The 19875-nt window shown below is 40.6% G+C and overlaps 1 protein-coding gene across 1 annotated transcript in view; it reads right to left on the bottom strand.

Annotated features, from left to right (window-relative positions):
* Positions 1 to 19875, bottom strand: part of LOC126322302 (uncharacterized) — a 255496-nt gene that overhangs the window by 97424 nt on the left and 138197 nt on the right. The window contains exons 10-12 of the mRNA XM_049994279.1: positions 18282 to 18526; positions 14552 to 14677; positions 3620 to 3757 (exon numbers count right to left, since the gene is read on the bottom strand). Coding sequence (XP_049850236.1) covers positions 3620 to 3757; positions 14552 to 14677; positions 18282 to 18526 — 509 coding nt within the window. The remainder of the gene's footprint in view (positions 1 to 3619; positions 3758 to 14551; positions 14678 to 18281; positions 18527 to 19875) is intronic.

Raw genomic sequence — 19875 nt, 5'->3', positions numbered from 1 at the left:
ATAGATTATATAATGTTAAGACAGAGATTTAGGAACCAGGTTTTAAATTGTAAGACATTTCCAGGGGCAGATGTGGACTCTGACCACAATCTATTGGTTATGAACTGTAGATTAAAACTGAAGAAACTACAAAAAGGTGCTAAATTAAGGAGATGGGACCTGGATAGACAGAAAGAACCAGAGGTTGTAGAGTGTTTCAGGGAGAGCATAAGAGAACTATAGACAGGAATGGGGGAAAGAAATACAGTAGAAGAAGAATGGGTAGCTTTGAGGGATGAAGTAGTGAAGGCAGCAGGCGATCAAGTACGTAAAAAGACGAGGGCTAGTAGAAATCCTTGGGTAACAGAAGAAATACTGAATTTAATTGATGAAAGGAGGAAATATAAAAACGCAGTAAACGAAGCAGGGAAAAAGGAATACAAACGTCTCAAAAATGAGATCGACAAGAAGTGCAAAATGGCTAATCAGGGATGGCTAGAGGACAAATGTAAGGATGTAGAGGCTTATCTCACTAGGGGTAAGATAAATACTGCCTACAGGAAAATTAAAGAGACCTTTGGAGAGAAGAGAACCACTTGTATGAATATCAAGAGCTCAGATGGAAACCCAATTCTAAGCAACGAAGGGAAGGCGGAAAGGTGGAAGGAGTATATAGAGGGTTTACACATGGGCGATGTACTTGAGGACAATATTATGGAAATGGAAGAGGATGTAGATGAAGACGAAATGGGAGATAAGATACTGCGTGAAGAGTTTGACTGGGCACTGAAAGATCAGAGTCGAAACAAGGCCCCGGGAGTAGACAACATTCCATTAGAACTACTGACCGCCTTGGGAGAGCCAGACATGACAAAACTCTACCATCTGGTTAGTAAGATGTACGAGACAGGCAAAATACCCTCAGACTTCAGGAAGAATATAATAATTCCAATCCCAAAAAAAGCAGGTGCTGACAGATGTGAAAATTACCGAACTATCAGTTTAATAAGTTTCAGCTGCAAAATACTAACGCGAATTCCTTACACACGAATGGAAAGACTGGTAGAAGCAGAACTCGGGGAAGATCAGTTTGGATTCCGTAGAAATGTTGGAACACGTGAGGCAATACTAACCTTACGACTTATCTTAGAAGAAAGATTAAGAAAAGGTAAACCTATGTTTCTAGCATTTGTAGACTTAGAGAAAGCTTTTGACAATGTTGACTGGAATACTTTCTTTCAAATTCTAAAGGTGGCAGGGGTAAAATACAGGGAGCGTAAGGCTATTTACAATTTGTAGAGAAACCAGATGGCAGTTGTAAGAGTCAAGGGGCATGAAAGGGAAGCAGTGGTTGGGAAGGGAATGAGACAGGTTAGTAGCCTCTCCCCGATGTTATTCAATCTGTATATTGAACAAGCAGTAAAGGAAACAAAAGAAAAATTCGGAGTAGGTATCAAAATACATGGAGAAGAAATAAAAACTTTGATGTTCGCCTATGACATTGTAATTCTATCAGAGACAGCAAAGGTCTTGGAAGAGCAGTTGAACGGAATTGACAGTGTCTTGAAAGGAGGATATAAGATGAACATCAACAAAAGTAAAATGAGGATAATGGAATGCAGTCAAATTAAATTGGGTGATGCTGAAGGAATTAGATTTAGAAATGAGACACTTAAAGTAATAAAGGAGTTTTGCTATTTGGGGAGCAAAATAACTGATGATGGTCGAAGTAGAGAGGATATAAAATGTAGACTGGCAATGGCAAGGAAAGTGTTTCTGAAGAAGAGAAATTTGAGTATGGATTTAAGTGTCAGGAAATCGTTTCTGAAAGTATTTGTATGGAGTGTAGCTATGTACGGAAGTGAAACATGGATGATAACTAGTTTGGACAAGAAGAGAATAGAAGCTTTGGAAATGTGGTGCTTTAGAAGAATGCTGAAGATTAGACGGGTAGATCACATAACTAATGAGGAGGTATTGAAAAGAATTGGGGAGAAGAGGTGTTTGTGGCACAACTTGACAAAAAGAAGGGATCGGTTGACAGGACATGTTTTGAGGCATCAAGGGATCACTAATTTAGCATTGGAGGGCAGCGTGGAGGGTAAAAATCGTAGAGGGAGATCAAGAGATGAATACACTAAGCAGATTCAGAAGGATGTAGGTTGCAGTATTTACTGGGAGATGAAGAAGCTTGCACAGGATAGAGTAGCATGGAGAGCTGCATCAAACCAGTCTCAGGACTGAAGACCACAACAACATATTGTCTTACAACTGACAAATTATCAATAGTCACAATCTTCGATTGTGGGAGGCATGTAACATGGCAAGGATTTTATTTGATTGAAATGGCTGATCTTATGAAGCTTGAAAATTATCTGAAAGGAGAGGGGGGGGGGGGGGGGGCGGCAAGAGGAAAATTTCCATTGGTATCAATGTTTAATAAAATACTCAAAAAGAACTTATAACACTGAATTAAATGAAACAGGTAATCACAAAAATGTAATTACTTCATTCAGCATATGTTGTAACAAACAAATGCATGTCTTTAAGGCTATAGTTAAGTACAACACATATGTTTGACACATGCCTAATAAGTGTTTGTAATCACATTAGTGATCATAAAATAAAGGAAGTAATTAAAATGAAAGAGAGAAGTAATGAGCTGAAAAACACTTATCTTTTACTTTTATACTGTGTATTAAATATGTAACCTATAATCAGTAAGTCCCAAAAACTGATGAAATTTTATTAGATGTTTCAAATTTAACTTATTATTCAGTATTTAGTTATCAGTATCTTGATTGTAAAATTACAGTTAGTTTTATTAAAAATTATTTTGCTTAAAGAAATAGAATGAAATTACAATGTCTACCAAGCGCCTGTTGCATATAAATTCTACACAGGAAATAAGGAAAATTTTATGTATTGTTCCATCCAGGAATTTCCATTACTGCTGCAGAAATAAAAGTTGTGTGTATTAATGCTGAAATCACCTTTTCTCCATTCTGAAAGAACAATTTTCTTTTTCCTAAATATTTTCTTCGAAAAATTGCTAATGACAGTAAGTTTCTTATTCTAGAACATAGTTTTAATTAAAAGGGATTTGCATAGCCAATACTGTATTCCCGTAACGATAATTTTCTTGTTCCTAAAATTGAGTACTATTGTCAAAAATTAGTGTTCTAATTGTAAAGTTATTATAATTAAAAAGTTTGTTTCTCAAAAATTCTTGCAGGAAATACAAAATTATAAATATGGCCAATTGCACCTCACTCTGTGTTTTGATTTTGTCCTGGGAACATACTATGTCTTTATTTGAGGATGTTTGTTATTTTGTTTCATTTCTGTGTAGAAGAGTTGTAAACAGGTGTTCTGATGTTACTAAATGAGGGAAAAGGCAAAGAAATGTATTTCAATAATTAAATGACAAACTCTTCTTTTGGACAACGAGGTGGAAGGAAGAATGCAAGATAAGTAAAACATAGTTTGTGAGGAATTATTTCTTCCAAAACTTGATTATGTGGTGGATGAAGGGTGGGTATTTATACTTAAAATGCACATTACTATGTTTAATTTTGTTGCATTCTGACTGGAAAGGAATATAAACTGTAATTAATAAATGGCAAACACACAATCATACCTCCTCCACAGCGATGCATACTGGTGCATCAAAATTTCCTCTATTGTATACTGTTATAGGCAAATGTTTTGTACAGTTCTCTGGAAGCATCCCAAAATCCATTCGTGTTTCTGATATGTCATTGACAGTAATCTGTATCTGTACAAATGAAACCAAAAAACTTATTAAAGCACTATTTTCCTACATCCATCATACAAAAATAAACATAATAAAAGGATTGATAACAATCGAAAAACTTTATGATGGTTTCTTAAGTTTACTTCAATGTTTTATGTTTTGTTGCAGACTTTATGTTTCTGATTACCTAGTGTATTCTAGAACAGTGACATGCTATGGTGATAATACAAAGTTTACAATTTACAAAGCATACTTCATTAATAATGCAATTGACACGTACACTAATCAAACAGGCTCATTACTCTAGAATATAACAGACTGTATTTATATGTAGCCTATTCATGTCATCATCTACATCTACAGATACTCTACAAACCACCATGAGGTACATGACAGAGGGTACAGCCCACATTACTAGCTATGAGGGTTTCTTCCCATCCTACTCACATATGGAGGGCAGGAAGAATAATTGAATGCCTCTGTGCATGCCGTAATTATTCTAATCTTATCCTCATGATCCCTGTGTGAGTGATGCCCAGGGGATTTTAGTATATTTCTACCATCACCATTTAAAGAAAGTTCTTGAAACTTTGTCAATAGACTTTCTCATGATAGTTTATGTCTATCTTCAAGAGTCTTCCTGTTCAGATCCTTCAGTATCTCTGGGCCTCTCTCCGACGGATCAAACAAACCTGTCATCTTCATGCTGTTCTCCTCTGTACACATTCAACATCCTGTTAGTCCTATTTGGTAGGGGTCCTACATTCTTGTCCAGTAATTTAGAACAAATTACACGAATGATTTGTAAGCAATCTCCTTTGTAGGTTCATTGCACTTCACCAATATTTTGACAATAAACCATAGTCTATAACCTGCTTCACCCACAACCGAGTCTAACTGATCACTAAATTTCATATCCCTACAAAGTATTAACCCAGGTATTTAGGATATTAAGATTTTGTTCTGTTTTGTGAAGGTCACAATTTTATGTTTCTAAAGATTTAAAGCGAGTTGCCAATCTTTGCACAACTTTGAAATCTTATTGAGATCTGCCTGAATATTTATGCAGCTTCTTACACATAGTATTTCATTAAAGATAACTTCATCATCTGTAAATGATGGTTACTATTAATTTTGTCTGCAAGGACATAAAATACAACATGAACAGTGAGGGTACCAATGCACTTCCCTGGGACACACCTGAAAATACTTCTTCATCTGACAATGTACTCTCCATCCAAAATAACATCTGTATCCTCACTATCAAACAGTCCTCAACCCAGTCATTATTTTCACTTCATTCCCCTCACGATCGTCACCTGAGAATAAGCACCAGTGTGGTACTGAATCAAATGCTTTTCGGAAATCAAGAAATACTGCATCTACCTGCCTGCCTTGATCCAAAGCTTTCTGTATGTCAAGTGCAAAAAGCACAATTTCAGTTTCACATGATCGATGATTTGGAAATGCATTCTGGTTGCCACGGAGGAGGTCATTCTGTTCAAGGTACCACATTATGTTTGAGCTCAAGAGTATGTTTGAAGATCCTACAACAAATCAATGTCAAGGATATTGCATGGTAGTTTTGCAGATCACTCCTACTACCCTTCTTGTTGATGAGTGTACAGATTTATTGATGACATCTTCATGATCTGGACTCACAGTGAAGAAAAACTCCATAATTTCCTCTCCAACCTCAACTCCTTTGGTTCCATCAGATTCACCTGGTCCTACTCCAAATCCCATGCCACTTTCCTTGACGTTGACCTCCATCTGTCCAATGGCCAGTTTCACACATCCGTCCACATCAAACCCACCAACAAGCAACAGTACCTCCATTATGACAGCTGCCACCCATTCCATATCAAACGGCCCCTTCCCTACAGCCTAGGCCTTTGTGGCAAACGAATCTGCTCCAGTCCTGAATCCCTGAACCATTACACCAACAACCTGAAAACAGCTTTCGCATCCCACAAGTACCCTCCCAACCTGGTACAGAAGCAAATAACCAGAGCCACTTCCTCATCCCCTCAAACCCAGAACCTCTCACAGATGAACCCCAAAAGTGCCCCACTTGTGACAGGATACTTCCCGGGACTGGATCAGACTCTGAATGTGGCTGCCCAGCAGGGATACGACTTCCTAAAATCCTGCCCCGAAATGAGATCCATCCTTCATGAAATCCTCCCCACTCCACCAAGAGTGTCTTTCCGCCGTCCACCTAACCTTCGTAACCTCTTGGTTCATCCCTTTGAAATCACCAAACCACCTTCCCTACCCTTGTAACCGTCCCCAGTGTAAAACCTGTCCTATGCACCCTCCCACCACCACCTACTCCAGTCCTGTAACCCGGAAGTTGTACACGAGCAAAGGGAGAGCCACCTGTGAAAACACCCACGTGATTTACCAACTGACCTGCCTACACTGTGAAGCTTTCTATGTGGGAATGACCAGCAACAAACTGTCCATTCGCATGAATGGACACAGGCAGACAGTGTTTGTTGGTAATGAGGATCACCCTGTGGCTAAACATGCTTTGGTGCATGGCCAGCACATCTTGGCACAGTGTTACACCGTCCGGGTTATCTGGATACTTCCCACTAACACCAACCTGTCAGAACTCCGGAGATGGGAACTTGCCCTTCAGTATATCCTCTCTTCTCGATATCCGCCAGGCCTCAACCTCTGCTAATTTCAAGTTGCCGCCGCTCATACCTCACCTGTCTTTCAACAACTTCTTTGCCTCTGTACTTCCGCCTTGACTGACATCTCTGCCCTTACTCTTTGCCTTTAAATATGTCTGCTTGTGTCTGTGTATGTGCAGGTGTGTGTGTGTGTGTGTGTGTGTGTGTGTGTGTGTGTGTGTGTGTGTACACCTGTCCATTTTTCCCCCTACGGCAAGTCTTTCCGCTCCCGGGATTGGAATGACTCCTTACCCTCTCCCTTAAAACCCACATCCTTTCGTGTTTCCCTCTCCTTCCCTCTTTCCTCAAGAAGCAACCGTTGGTTGTGAATGCTAGAAATTTTGTGTGTGTGTTTGTGTGTTATTTTAGTGTGCCTGTCTACCGGCACTTTCCCACTTGGTAAGTCTTGGAATCTTTGTTTTTAATATATTTTTGAAAGAAACTTCCACATGGGAAAAATATATTAAAAATAAAGATTCCAAGACTTACCAAGCGGGAAAGTGCCGGTAGTCAGGCACAAAAAAATAAAACACACACACACACACACACACACACACACACCCATCCATACACAGACACAAACAGACATATTTAAAGGCAAAGAGTTTCAAAAAAAAATCCTGTAACTGTCAGTAACAGTATGAGTTTATCGTGGCACTCGCGAATATTTGAAACTTCACAATATATCAATCAATAAAAGATTATGCAGAAGTGATGTGACAAATAAAATATATGAATCTAAACCTTCAAATCAACAATGAATCTTGTACAAGCAGTCTCATACAAATGAAAGTTCCAAAGTCATCTTGAATATACAAATAAATGTGCGTATTCACAGATTTTTCACGTAACTGTTTTTGTGCCCCCTTCTATACATCACTGGTATGTCGAAGAACACTGTAGCACGAGTTTATCTCCATCAAATGGCCAAAATGTGCAGCACCAAATCATCACATCTTCTGCCTGTTTCGGCAAAGTGTATCATCCTCTGTACATCATGATAAAAAAAGAAGAAGAAAAAAGGACCGGTGACTTTTGTTTTGTGGGTATTAAGCCACAGTCCAAGGCATAATTCCCTGCCCTTTGCTTTGTCTTCCAATGCTAGTGACAGCATGTGGGACTACAACAACTCGGAAAGCAGTTTCAATCTCTAACAATCTCAGCACACCAAACACTTTATACATATCTACACAACAGCCAGTTCCTGACAGACAGCTGCTGATTGCAGAGAAGCAGCAGCGTATGTTATTGAGCTTGATGTGGTGAAGAGCTGTTCGCTTTATTTACAACTAAGGCCCAAAATTGTGAAAAGAAATACTTTGAGTATGAGCTTGATCATTTGAGAAACGGCAACTGTGAAGAGAGATAAATAGAGTACTACACTATAAAATATCTGGCACTACTAATGGAATGTACCAATTAAATAGAAAGTATCCCGCCCATTTGTAAAAAGCTATCACAGATGTCATCAACAGAACACTCAGACACAGTACTGACACAGCGTTTAAACCGACAAGAAAGTTGTGTGAATATTTAAACACATCAAAGGATCTATGCATGCCATTTATCACAGCATGATTACATAACATTCCTTGTACTGTTGTCAAGTAAACACAGGGACTATGAAAAAAGCATTAACACCAGTCTTAAGGTGTAAGCACAAAACTGATAAATCTGTAGTAACAGGTCAAGCCCTGGGACCTGAGAACCAACAAATTAGTTTCTCTGGTACTATGGTTTTATCAAGATCTAATCATTATTATGCTAGGGTGTACAGAGAGGCCGTAGAAATTCAAAATACAGAAGCATCTTTACCAGAAAAGGAGGAGGATGAAATTAGACAAGTTGTGGCCCTTGGTAATAAATACAATAACCAGCACCAAGTCTTCCACAGTGTCATCTTAGGCTGGTATTACACTATCATATTTCTTTGTCAAAGATTCATCAAATTTCTTTGACAAAAATATTTGACATGGTACTAAAAAGGGGTATTTCATTGTCATCATGTTTTTGTCAAAGTTCAAGATGGCTGGCAACATCATCTTGTTATGTGCAGTTCCATGTACCACACTAGCACTGTGTGCGCATTTGGAAGAGAAGCGGGAGAAAAAAAAGAAACCTACCTGGGTGAAGCCATGGGTTTTGTCTTACATTTCAGTATTTGCTCAGTGAAGTGTCTTGTCATATCACAAAGCACAATACTCACGTAAGAACTGCTACACCTGCAGAAGACAGACTCACAGTAAAATTCAGATTCCTTGCTACAGGAGAGAGTTATTTTAGCTTGCAGTACAGCACTCTAATGCCACAGTGCCCAAATAATACCTGAAACTTGTGAAGCTTTATAAAGTACTAGGGGACCAGTATCTGAAAGTAAACAAACGTTCAATGCACTTTATGTGCATTAGGAACTATTTTGATTGTAGATCAAAGTAGTAATTACATTTTGTGTCCCACAACTACCAAATTAATAGAAATGTATTAAGCTAATGAACCGCTTTACAATGTGGGGCATCCTGAGTACAAAAATATATTACGTGCGCGCGCGCCCACACGCGCCCCCACTCACGAACTTTTGCTTTCTCGTGAGAATAGCTTGAGTGGAGGCCGTTAATTTCCTTTTTTATATCGTCCGTTACATGTCAGTATATCAAGACTGACGACCTCCGCATTTTTTTGGGTGCCTTACGTTGTAAAGTGCCTCATCAGCTTCATACATTTCTATTAATTTTGTAGTTGATGGCACACACAAATTAAGCTTCACAGCCATGTTTACAAACACACTACTGGTGACATAACACTGCAGTGATGCTAGTGCTCGAAGTGGTAACATTTCACACAGCAGTGAACAGAAGACAAGCGACTTTTATGATCAAATCTTCCACAAGGCCCTAGATTTGAACATATTTGTTTGATGACAGGCGAGGTTAGACGAAGTTCCCTATTACACAATCAAATTTCTGTGACATAAATATTTGACAAATATTTATGTCAAAGAAATCTGAAAGTTGACATATCAACTGACACCCCCCCCCCCCCCTTTCCCCACATGAACCATGGACCTTGTCGTTGGTGGGGCAGCTTGCGTCCCTCAGCAATACAGATAGCAGTATCGTAGGTGCAATCACAGAGGTGGGGTATCTGTTGAGAGGCCAGACAAACGTGTGATTCCTGAAGAGGGGCAGCAGCCTTTTCAGTAAATGCAGGGGCAACAGTCTGGACGATTGACTGAACTGGTCTTTTAACACTAACCAAAACGGCCTTGCTATGCTGGTACTGCAAATGGCTAAAAGCAAAAGGAAACTACAGCCATAAATTTTCCCGAGGGCATGCACCCTTACTGTATGGTTAAATGATGATGGCGTCCTCTCGGGTAGAATATTCTGGAGGTAAAATAGTCCCCCATTCAGATCTCCAGGCGGGGACTACTGAGGAGGATGTTGTTATCAGGAGAAAGAAAACTGGCATTCTACGGATCAGAGCGTAGAATGTCAGATCCCTTAATTGGGCAGGTAGGTTAGAAAATTTAAAAAGTGAAATGGATAGGTTAAAGTTATATAAAGTGGGAATTAGTGAAGTTCGGTGGCAGGAGGAACAAGACTTCTGGTCAGTTAACTACAAGGTTATAAACACAAAATCAATAGGGGTAATACAGGAGTAGGTTTAATAATGAATAGGAATGCAGGTAAACTACTACAAACAGCATAGTGAAAGCATTATAGTGGCCAGGATAGGTACAAAGCCCACGTCTACCACAGTAGTAAAAGTTTATTTGCCAACTAACTCCACAGATAACGAAGAGATTGATGAAATGCATGATGAGATAAAAGAAATTATTCATATAGTGAAGGGAGATGAAAATTTAATAGTAATGGGTGACTGGAATTCGAGAGTAGGAAAAGGGAGAGAAGGAAACATAGTAGGTGAATACGGATTGTGGCTAAGAAATGAAAGAGGAAGCCGTCTGGTAGAATTTTGCACAGAGCATAACTTAATCATAGCTAACACTTGGTTCAAGAAACATAAAAGAAGGTTGGAGATACTAGAGGGTATCAGACAGATTATATAATGGTAAGACAGAGATTTAGGAACCAGGTTTTAAATTGTAAGACATTTCCAGGGGCAGATGTGGACTCTGACCACAATCTATTGGTTATGACCTGTAGATTAAAACTGAAGAAACTGGAAAAAGGTGGGAATTTGAGGAGATGGAACCTGGATAAACTGAAAGAACCAGAGGTTGTGTAGAGAGCATCAGGGAGAGCATTAGAGAACGACTGACAAGAATAGGGGAATGAAATACAGTTAAAGAAGAATGCGTTGCTTTGAGAGATGAAATAGTGAAGGTAGCAGAGGACCAAGTAGATAAAAAGACGAGTGCTAGTAGAAATCCTTGGGTAACAGAAGAGATATTTAATTTAATTGATGAAAGGAGGAAATATAAAAATGCAGTAAGTGAAGCAGGCAAAAAAGAATACAAACGTCTCAAAAATGAGATCGACAGGAAGTGCAAAATGGCTAAGCAGGAATGGCTAGAGGACAAATGTAAGGATGTAGAGGCTTATCTCACTAGGGGTAATATAGATACTGTCTACAGAAATATGAAAGAGACCTTCGGAGAAAAGAAAACCACTTTCATGAATATCAAGAGCTCAGATGGAAAACCAGTTCTAAGCAAAGAAGGGAAGGCAGTAGGTGGAAGGAGTATATAGAGGGTTTATACATGGGCGATGTACTTGAGGACAATATTATCGAAATGGAAGAGGATGTAGATGAAGACGAAATGGGAGATAAGATACTGCATGAAGAGTTCGACAGAGTACTGAAAGACCTGAGTCGAAACAAGGCCCCAGGAGTAGACAACTTTCCATTAGAACTACTGACAGCTTTGGGAGAGCCGGACCTGACAAAACTCTACCATCTGGTGAGCAAGGTATATGAGACACGTGAAATACCCTAATACTTCGAGAAGGATATAATAATTACAATCCCAAAGAAAGCAGGTGTTGACAAATGTGAAAATTACCGAACTATCAGTTTAATAATTCACATCTGCAAAATACTAACACGAATTCTTCACATACGAATGGAAAAACTGATAGAAGCCGACCTCGGGGAAGATCACTTTGGATTCCATAGAAATATTGGCATACGTGAGGCAATACTGACCCTACAACTTTCGTTAGAAGAGAGATTAAGGAAAGACAAACCTATGTTTCTAGCATTTGCAGACATAGAGAAAGCTTTTGACAATGTTGACTGGAATACTCTCTTTCAAATTTTGAAGGTGGCAGGGGTAAAAGACAGTTAGTGAAAGGCTATTTACAATTTGTACAGAAACTAGATGGCAGTTATAAGAGTCAAGGGACAAGAAAGGGAAGCACTGGTTGGGAAGGTAGTCAGACAGGGTTGTAGCCTCTCCCCGATGTTACTCAATCTGTGTATTGAGCAAGCAGTAAAGGAAACAAAAGAAAAATTCGGAGTATGTATTAAAATCCATGGACAAGAAATAAAAACTTTGAGGTTCGCCGATGACATTGTAATTCTGTCAGAGACAGCAAGGGACTTGGAAGAGCAGTTGAATGGAATGGACAGTGTCTTGAAAGGAGGGTATAAGATGACCATCAACAAAAGCAAAACGAGGATAATGGAATGTAGTCAAATTAAGTCAGGTGATGCTGAGGGAATTAGATTAGGAAATGAGACACTTAAAGTAGTAAAGGAGTTTTGCTATTTGGGGAGCAAAATAACCGATGGTGGTCAAAGTAGAGAGGATGTAAAATGTAGACTAGCAATGGCAAGGAAAGCGTTTGTGAAGAAGAGAAATTTGTTAACATTGAGTATAGATTTAAGTGTAAGGAAGTCATTTCTGAAAGTATTTGTATTGAGTGTAGCCACGTATGAAGTGAAACGTGGACAATAAATAGTTTAGACAAGAAGAGACTAGAAGCTTCCGAAATGTAGTGCTACAGAAGAATGCTGAAGATTAGATGGGTAGATCACATAATTAATGACGAGGTATTGAAAAGAATTGGGGAGAAGAGGAGTTTGTGGCACAACTTGAGTAGAAGAAGAGATCCGTTGGTAGGACATGTTCTGAGGCATCAAGGGATCACCAATTTAGTACTGGAAGGCAGCATGGAGGGTAAAAATCGTAGAGGGAGACCAAGAGATGAATACACTAAGCAGATTCAGAAGGATGTAGGTTGCAGTAGGTACTGGGAGATGAGGAAGCTTGCACAGGATAGAGTAGCATGGAGAGCTGCATCAAACCAGTCTCAGGACTGATAACAACGACAACAACTTTGACAAAGAAATATGATAGTGTAATACCGGCCTTAGGCAGCAGTCTTATTGAATGCATGCAAGCAATTCAGCTTGCTGTTTTTGAGTTTCTTTGAGAATCATAATAGCACCTGATGATGGTCTCCAGCATTGGAAGAGGAGACTTTAGGCACAGAGTTACATCTTGGACCACACCATACTTCCCACAAAACAAGAATCACCAATATCCAAAGACCAGCTGTGAAGGCTGACATTCAATGAGGGGAAGGGCAGAGGGCGGGCTGGGGGTATAATTAGCCATTATAGAATTCATTATGTACCAAATGAGTTTGTTTCATTTACTGAAAGTATGCAGAGGACAATACTGAATAACTCATGGAGTTCCCCATCATTTATTCTACTCATCACAGTTATTAGTCTTCTGGTAAGTTTACATTACATGGAAATTGTTTTTCGTCAGTTCTCCCTAAAGCTCTCTACAACCTCTGGTTCTATCTGTTTATCCAGGTTCCATCTCCTCAAATTACCACCTTTTTCCAGTTTCTTCAGTTTTAATCTACAGTTCATAACCAATAGATTGTGGTCAGAGTCCACATCTGCCCCTGGAAATGTCTTACAATTTAAAACCTGGTTCCTAAATCTCTGTCTTACCATTATATAATCTATCTGAAACTTTTTAGTATCTCCAGGCTTCTTCCATGTATACAACTTCCTTTCATGATTCTTGAACCAAGTGTTAGCTATGATTAGGTTATGCTGTGTGCAAAATTCTACCAGACGGCTTCCTCTTTCATTTCTTACCCCCAATCCGTATTCACCTACCATGTTTCCTTCTCCCCCTTTTCTTACTCTCGAATTCCAGTCACCCATTACTATTAAATTTTCATCTCCCTTCACTATCTGAATAATTTCTTTTATCTCATCATACATTTCATTTATGTCTTCATCATCTGCAGAGCTAGTTGGCATATGAACATGTACTACTGTGGTAGGTGTGGACTTCGTGTCAGTCTTGGCTACAATAATGCATTCACTATGCTGTTTGTAGTAGCTTACCCGCACTCCTATTTTTTTATTCATTATTAAACATACTCCTGCATTACCCCTATTTGATTTTGTATTTATACCCTGTATTCTCCTGACCAAAAGTCTTGTTCCTCCTGCCACCAAACTTCACTAATTCCCACTATATCTAACTTTAACCTATCCATTTCCCTTTTTAAATTTTCTAAGCTACCTACCCGATTAAGGGATTTGACATTCCACGCTCCGATCCGTAGAACGCCAGTTTTCTTTCTCCTGATAACGACATACTCTTGAATAGTCCATGCCCGGAGATCTGAATGGGGGACTATTTTACCTCCAGAATATTTTACCCAAGAGGATGCCATCATCATTTAACCATACAGTAAGGCTGTATGACCTCGGCAAAAATTACGCCTGTTGTTTCCCCTTGCTTTCAGCCGTTCGCAGTACCAGCACAGCAAGGACGTTTTGGTTAGTGTTACATCCACACTGTTGGCCTGCAACTACTGAAAAGGCTGCTGCCCCTCTTCAGGAACCACACGTTTGTCTGAACTCCCAACAGATACCATTCTGTTGTGGTTGCACCAACGGTACGGCTATCTGTATCGCTGAGGCACGCAAGCCTACCCACCAATGGCAAAGTCCATGGTTCATGGGAGGGAGGAGAGTGGGGGCATTTTATTATCAAAGAAGATAACCAATGAAATAAATAAAACCACATTAGTCCCATGAAATGAAATAAAAAAACAGTTAACAGTGAAGAATGGTGCACATAATATTCAGTTTTGGTCACTATAAAAATATTAGCAACCTGTAATACCTTTGGTTGTTCACCAATAATATTAAACTTCCTATATTTTTGTTGTGTTTCCTTTGTTGCCACGTCTTCAAGAAAAACATTCACAGTAATTCTTATGGGCCCTGCAGCACACAGGATGAAGCATACCTGCAAAGAATAGTCCTATGTGAAAGCAGCTGAAGACATACATCACATAAATTACAGTCTTTAAGCAGTGTGGGCCAGTACATTATTCAACTTTAAAGGCCAGTTCTGTGAAGAGAGAGTAACTCCCAAACTTTGTTACCATGCTGTCAAAGTTTATACATAACACAGTAACTACTTGACAATGTAGGAAAACACAGATTGCTACTTTCCAGAAAGAAGAATCATCAAGTTGAAGTCGAGCACAAGTAAAATACATTTACTGAAAGAGTTTGGCTGCGGGGGGGAGGGAGGGAGACAGAAGGGAGAGGGTAGGGGGAGAGGTACGGAGTCAGTGAGTGAGGGAGGGAGGAGATGGGGATGGGAGGGGGGAGGGAGGGAGGGAGGAGATGGGGATGGGAGGGGGGAGGGAGGGAGGGAGGAGATGGGGATGGGAGGGGGGAGGGAGGGAGGGAGGAGATGGGGATGGGAGGGGGGAGGGAGGGAGGGAGGGAGGGAGGAGATGGGAGGGGGAGGGAGGAAATGGGGGAGGGAGGGAGGGAGGGAGGGAGGGAGGAGATGGGAGGGGGAGGGAGGAAATGGGGGAGGGAGGGAGGGAGGGAGGGAAGGAGGAGATGGGGAAGGGAGGGAGGGAGGGAGGGAGGGAGGAGATGGGGAAGCAAGGGAGGGAGGGAGGGAGGAGATGGGGAAGCAAGGGAGGGAGGGAGGGAGGAGATGGGGAAGGGAGGGAGGGAGGGAGGGAGGGAGGAGATGGGGAAGCAAGGGAGGGAGGGAGGGAGGAGATGGGGAATCAAGGGATGGAGGGAGGGAGGAGATGGGGAAGCAAGGGAGGGAGGGAGGGAGGAGATGGGGAAGCAAAGGAGGGAGGGAGGGAGGAGATGGGGAAGCAAGGGAGGGAGGGAGGGAGGGAGGGAGGAGATGGGGAATGGAGGGAGGAAGGGAGGAGATGGGGAATGGAGGGGGAGGGAGGAGATGGGGAAGGGAGGGAGGGAGGAGATGGGGAAGGGAGGGAGGGAGGGAGGGAGGAGATGGGGAAGGGAGGGAGGGTGGGAGGGAGGAGATGGGGAAGGGAGAGAGGGAGGGGATGGAGAAGGGAGAGAGGGAGGGGATGGAGAAGGGAGAGAGGGAGGAGATGGAGAAGGGAGAGAGGGAGGAGATGGAGAAGGGAGAGAGGGAGGAGATGGAGAAGGGAGAGAGGGAGGAGATGGAGAAGGGAGAGAGGGAGGAGATGGAGAAGGGAGAGAGGGAGGAGATGGGGAAGGGAGAGAGGGAGGAGATGGAGATGGGAGAGAGGGAGGAGATGGAGATGGGAGAGAGGGAGGAGATGGAGATGGGAGAGAGGGAGGAGATGGAGATGGGAGAGAGGGAGGAGATGGAGATGGGAGAGAGGGAGGGAGGGAGGAGATGGAGAAGGGAGGGAGGGAGGAGATGGAGAATGGGAAAGGGAGAGGGAGGAGGGGGAACATGTCCTAATTTTTAACTATCGCAAGGATGGCATCCTTTATCACGCAACCGCTTTACAAGCCTTACATTGGTGTCTGGTTGTTGCATAATGTACTTCAGGAAGACTTCCACAGCTTTAGCACCAGCAGTGTGAGGAACCTTCATGCTCTCTTCTCCTGTGTCCTCTCATCATCAGTTTCATCATTACTTTCTTGCACACTTTTGATTATTTCTTTGTCTGTTAAAGTTTGCTCCATATCACAGTTTTCCTCATTCAGCCACTTAGTAACTTCTTCATCATCAATTTCTTCTCCTCCTGGAAGTTTGTGAAATATGTCACTGTACAAAGTAATTGATAATTCCAAATTGACTGGTTCATCGGTCACTCACTACTGGATCCAACTTGGCATCAATGGATGGCCACGATTTTCTCCAGCTCTTCTTTATGGCAGGACTCTCCAGTTTGTGCCCCGTTTCAGCTGCTTGGAAATCAACATCTCGTATATTAATTGCTTTCTACACCTTCAGCATAGTCTCAATAGTGTTTTATTTTTTCACTTTCATTCAGCAAGGAGACAAGAAGTGAATGTCGACAATGACATTTAATTGATTCCAAAATTCCCTGATCCATGGGCTGAATTATGGCTGTCACAATGGATGGGAGAAAGAGTGCTTGTACATGTACACCAACGGACTTTAGAAAAACATCTGAAGGATGACTGGGAGGATTGTCAATTATAAGGATAGCTTTTAGTGGACACCTTTTTTCTTTAGCTCTTTTCTCACTTCTGGTACAAACGTTTCATGGAACCATCGATAGAATATTTGTCTGTCCATCCACACTTTTGTCTGAGCACAACACTGCACTCTTAGAAGACTTATGTCAGTGTGTCGAAAACAACGTGGATGTTGGGATTTTCCAATCACAGTTAGTGGTAGTTTATGAATCCCATTTGCATTGGTTCTAACCACGAGCTTCCTTCTCATTCTTGGGAGCTAATGTATTTGAAGGAAGCCTCTTAACAGTCATGTTTCATCAGCATTATACAAGGCATCAGCACTTAAATCTACTTTCTCTATTATTTTCTGTATATTTCAAACTCATCAGCATCCTTATCGTTAGCTGCGCAACTTTCCCCAGTGACAGTCAGCTGTCGAATGCCGAGTCTTTTTTCCAGTTCGATAGCCAGCCTTCGCTCGCTGCAAACAAGTTACTACCACCAAGTTGGTTGTTAAATGCAGCTGCTTTTTCCTTTATAATCGGGCCACTGACTGGAATTCCTCTACTGCATTCTTGTGTGAACCATCTATAAACAGCTACGTCCAGTTCTTCATTCTCACTCTTTCACATAACCTTCCATTTTCTCAACTCACTATCCATTTGTGTTGAGTACTGTCGAATAACATTTTCTTTCTTTTTGATGTCATAAATAGTTGCTCGTCCAGCACTGAAATCAGCACCAATGGCTTTCTGTGAAGAACCTCGATTTAACTTATCCAAAATTTCGAGTTTCTGCTTGAGGTCTAGTGCAACATGCTTCCTTTTAGAAGATGTGATTCCGAATTGTAAAGAAAGCTACAATTTCAAATACAGTATGTAAAGTGATGTTTCACTAATTATTGTTGCGCACGGTAATTCATTGTGTACGTGTTATTGGATGTGTGCCTGATTACTGAGAGGTCGGACTACCGAGGGCCGGATTAGCGAGAGTTTATTGCAGCTTCTAAACAGCCTGTTCTGGAGGGAAAACAGTATACATACACCAACTGAAAGAATCCAAACATTTGATAATGTTATCACTGATACTGTACTGAAAGTTCTCACAATGAGATTATTGCTGAGAAAAACAGACAGCCTTTTACTGAAAGTACAAAGAGCAACAAATCACATTTTAAAAGGATGTATATATTTTTTAATATCGGTCCTTGTGTAGGGCACCACGATGTTGGGTAACTTTCGCCACTACTAAATTGCTGCAATCTTATGGCCAGCACTATCTATATGACAAAAAAAAGTAAACAGCAGTAAGATGGTGAGTTCTGATTTCTTCCTCAATATTTAAAAACGCGCGCGCGCACACACACACACACACACACACACACACACACACACACACACACACAGTTTTAAGCAATTACAAATGATCTTGCTCATAACAATCACCTTTGCTTCTTTTTTTGTTTTGGGATCTATTATTGCCTCTCTTGATGGAAAATTAATGTGTGCTGCAGGATTGTTACTATCAAGTGCCACATTTTGAGAATTTATTTTATGAAGTTTCATTCGACATTTAAGTCTTCTATCGGTCATATTTTCGACAGTAAGAAACAATTGTGACTCCAGTCCAACACCAGCAGTTAAATTCTTACCACCATTTACTACGAAGTTCACCCATGACCTGTCTTCCTCTGAAACAATTAAAAATGGCATTAATTAAACGTGGAGAAGTATATTTACACCAAACATGACAGATAAAACTTTTTACTTTTACATTTACTACATTCTTAGATACATACTGTAATCCAATCAATAAGCACTTCATCTTTAAGCATATAAATATTATTAACTACCTGTGAGCTGCAAAGTTTAAAAACCAGTGAGCCAACTCTAAATCAACAGCGTCAAAATTATGATCACATTGCATTTCACAATATTGCAGCTTCTGTAACATTACAGACATATGTAATCCTCAGCAGAAAAATTGAAATAGCATGAAGGAGTCATATGAAGAAGGAAGACAGGGTTTAATGTCCTATCATTGATGGGCCCATTAATCTATGAAGCACCAACTTGGATTGGGTAAGGATAACTAAACTGGTCGTTTTCAAATGAACTAACCTGGCATTTGCCCTTAGGAATTTAGGAAATCTTAATGTTTTGACCATCAGATAGGTATTAGAAGTGTCTTTCCGGCAGGAGAGTCCACTGAAACAGACAAATGCTGTTCTGACGGATATGCGAATGCACAATAGGATCTGAACCTCTTGCAGGAATACAGTGAACACTGCAAGCAAATGAGGCATGAATAGAGATACTACTTAGTAGTGTGCACTAAGTTGAGAATTTGGATTGTACAGAAAGCATGCTCAGACATGCTGAAGCAGTTAAAACTGGCCACTGAATCATTTCAGTGCCAACAGTAGCTGACATTGGTACCTCCCTCAAAATACAAAGAATACATAAAATAAAGGAAAGGTCACCACTTACTTATAGCTGACTGGTGTGTGGTGCATAGGAACATTCAAAAGAATACAGTATTTACACAAGCTTTCAAGTTCTTGTTCTTTCTCTTGCACAAGTACACACATTCACATTCACACACACAACCAGACAAATGCCCAAATGCTCATACCAGCAGATGCAGCAAGACACAGTGGGTAAACGTGTGCCCATTTCCTATGGAATGGGCAAGAGCTCGAAAGCTACTGTAAATACTGTATTCTATTGAGTGTATCCATGTTCCACACATCAGTCAGTTACCTTTCCTTTATTTAGGTTCTGTACATCAGTAATAACGGAAACCATGCAGGGTCACTTTGTTGTCTGTACGTCTGTCTGTCTTTCTGTCCAACCATTAAAAGTACTTTTTCTCAGGAATGGGATCACATGTTAAGTTGAAATTTACATCACATACTAACGTCTATAGTTCCTTGGTGGTATAATAAATGTGAGATAAGTCAGTGCAAACAAAAAATACGGCCACTTACGTCACATTTTGATACTGACAAATTCACTCATCAAACCCTATAGTGTGCTT

The sequence above is a fragment of the Schistocerca gregaria genome, chromosome 2, assembly GCF_023897955.1.
Source record: "Schistocerca gregaria isolate iqSchGreg1 chromosome 2, iqSchGreg1.2, whole genome shotgun sequence".
NCBI classification, from domain to species: Eukaryota; Metazoa; Arthropoda; class Insecta; order Orthoptera; family Acrididae; genus Schistocerca; species Schistocerca gregaria.
Note: the sequence above shows the minus strand (reverse complement) of the source record. Positions and strands in the feature narration are given on the sequence as shown.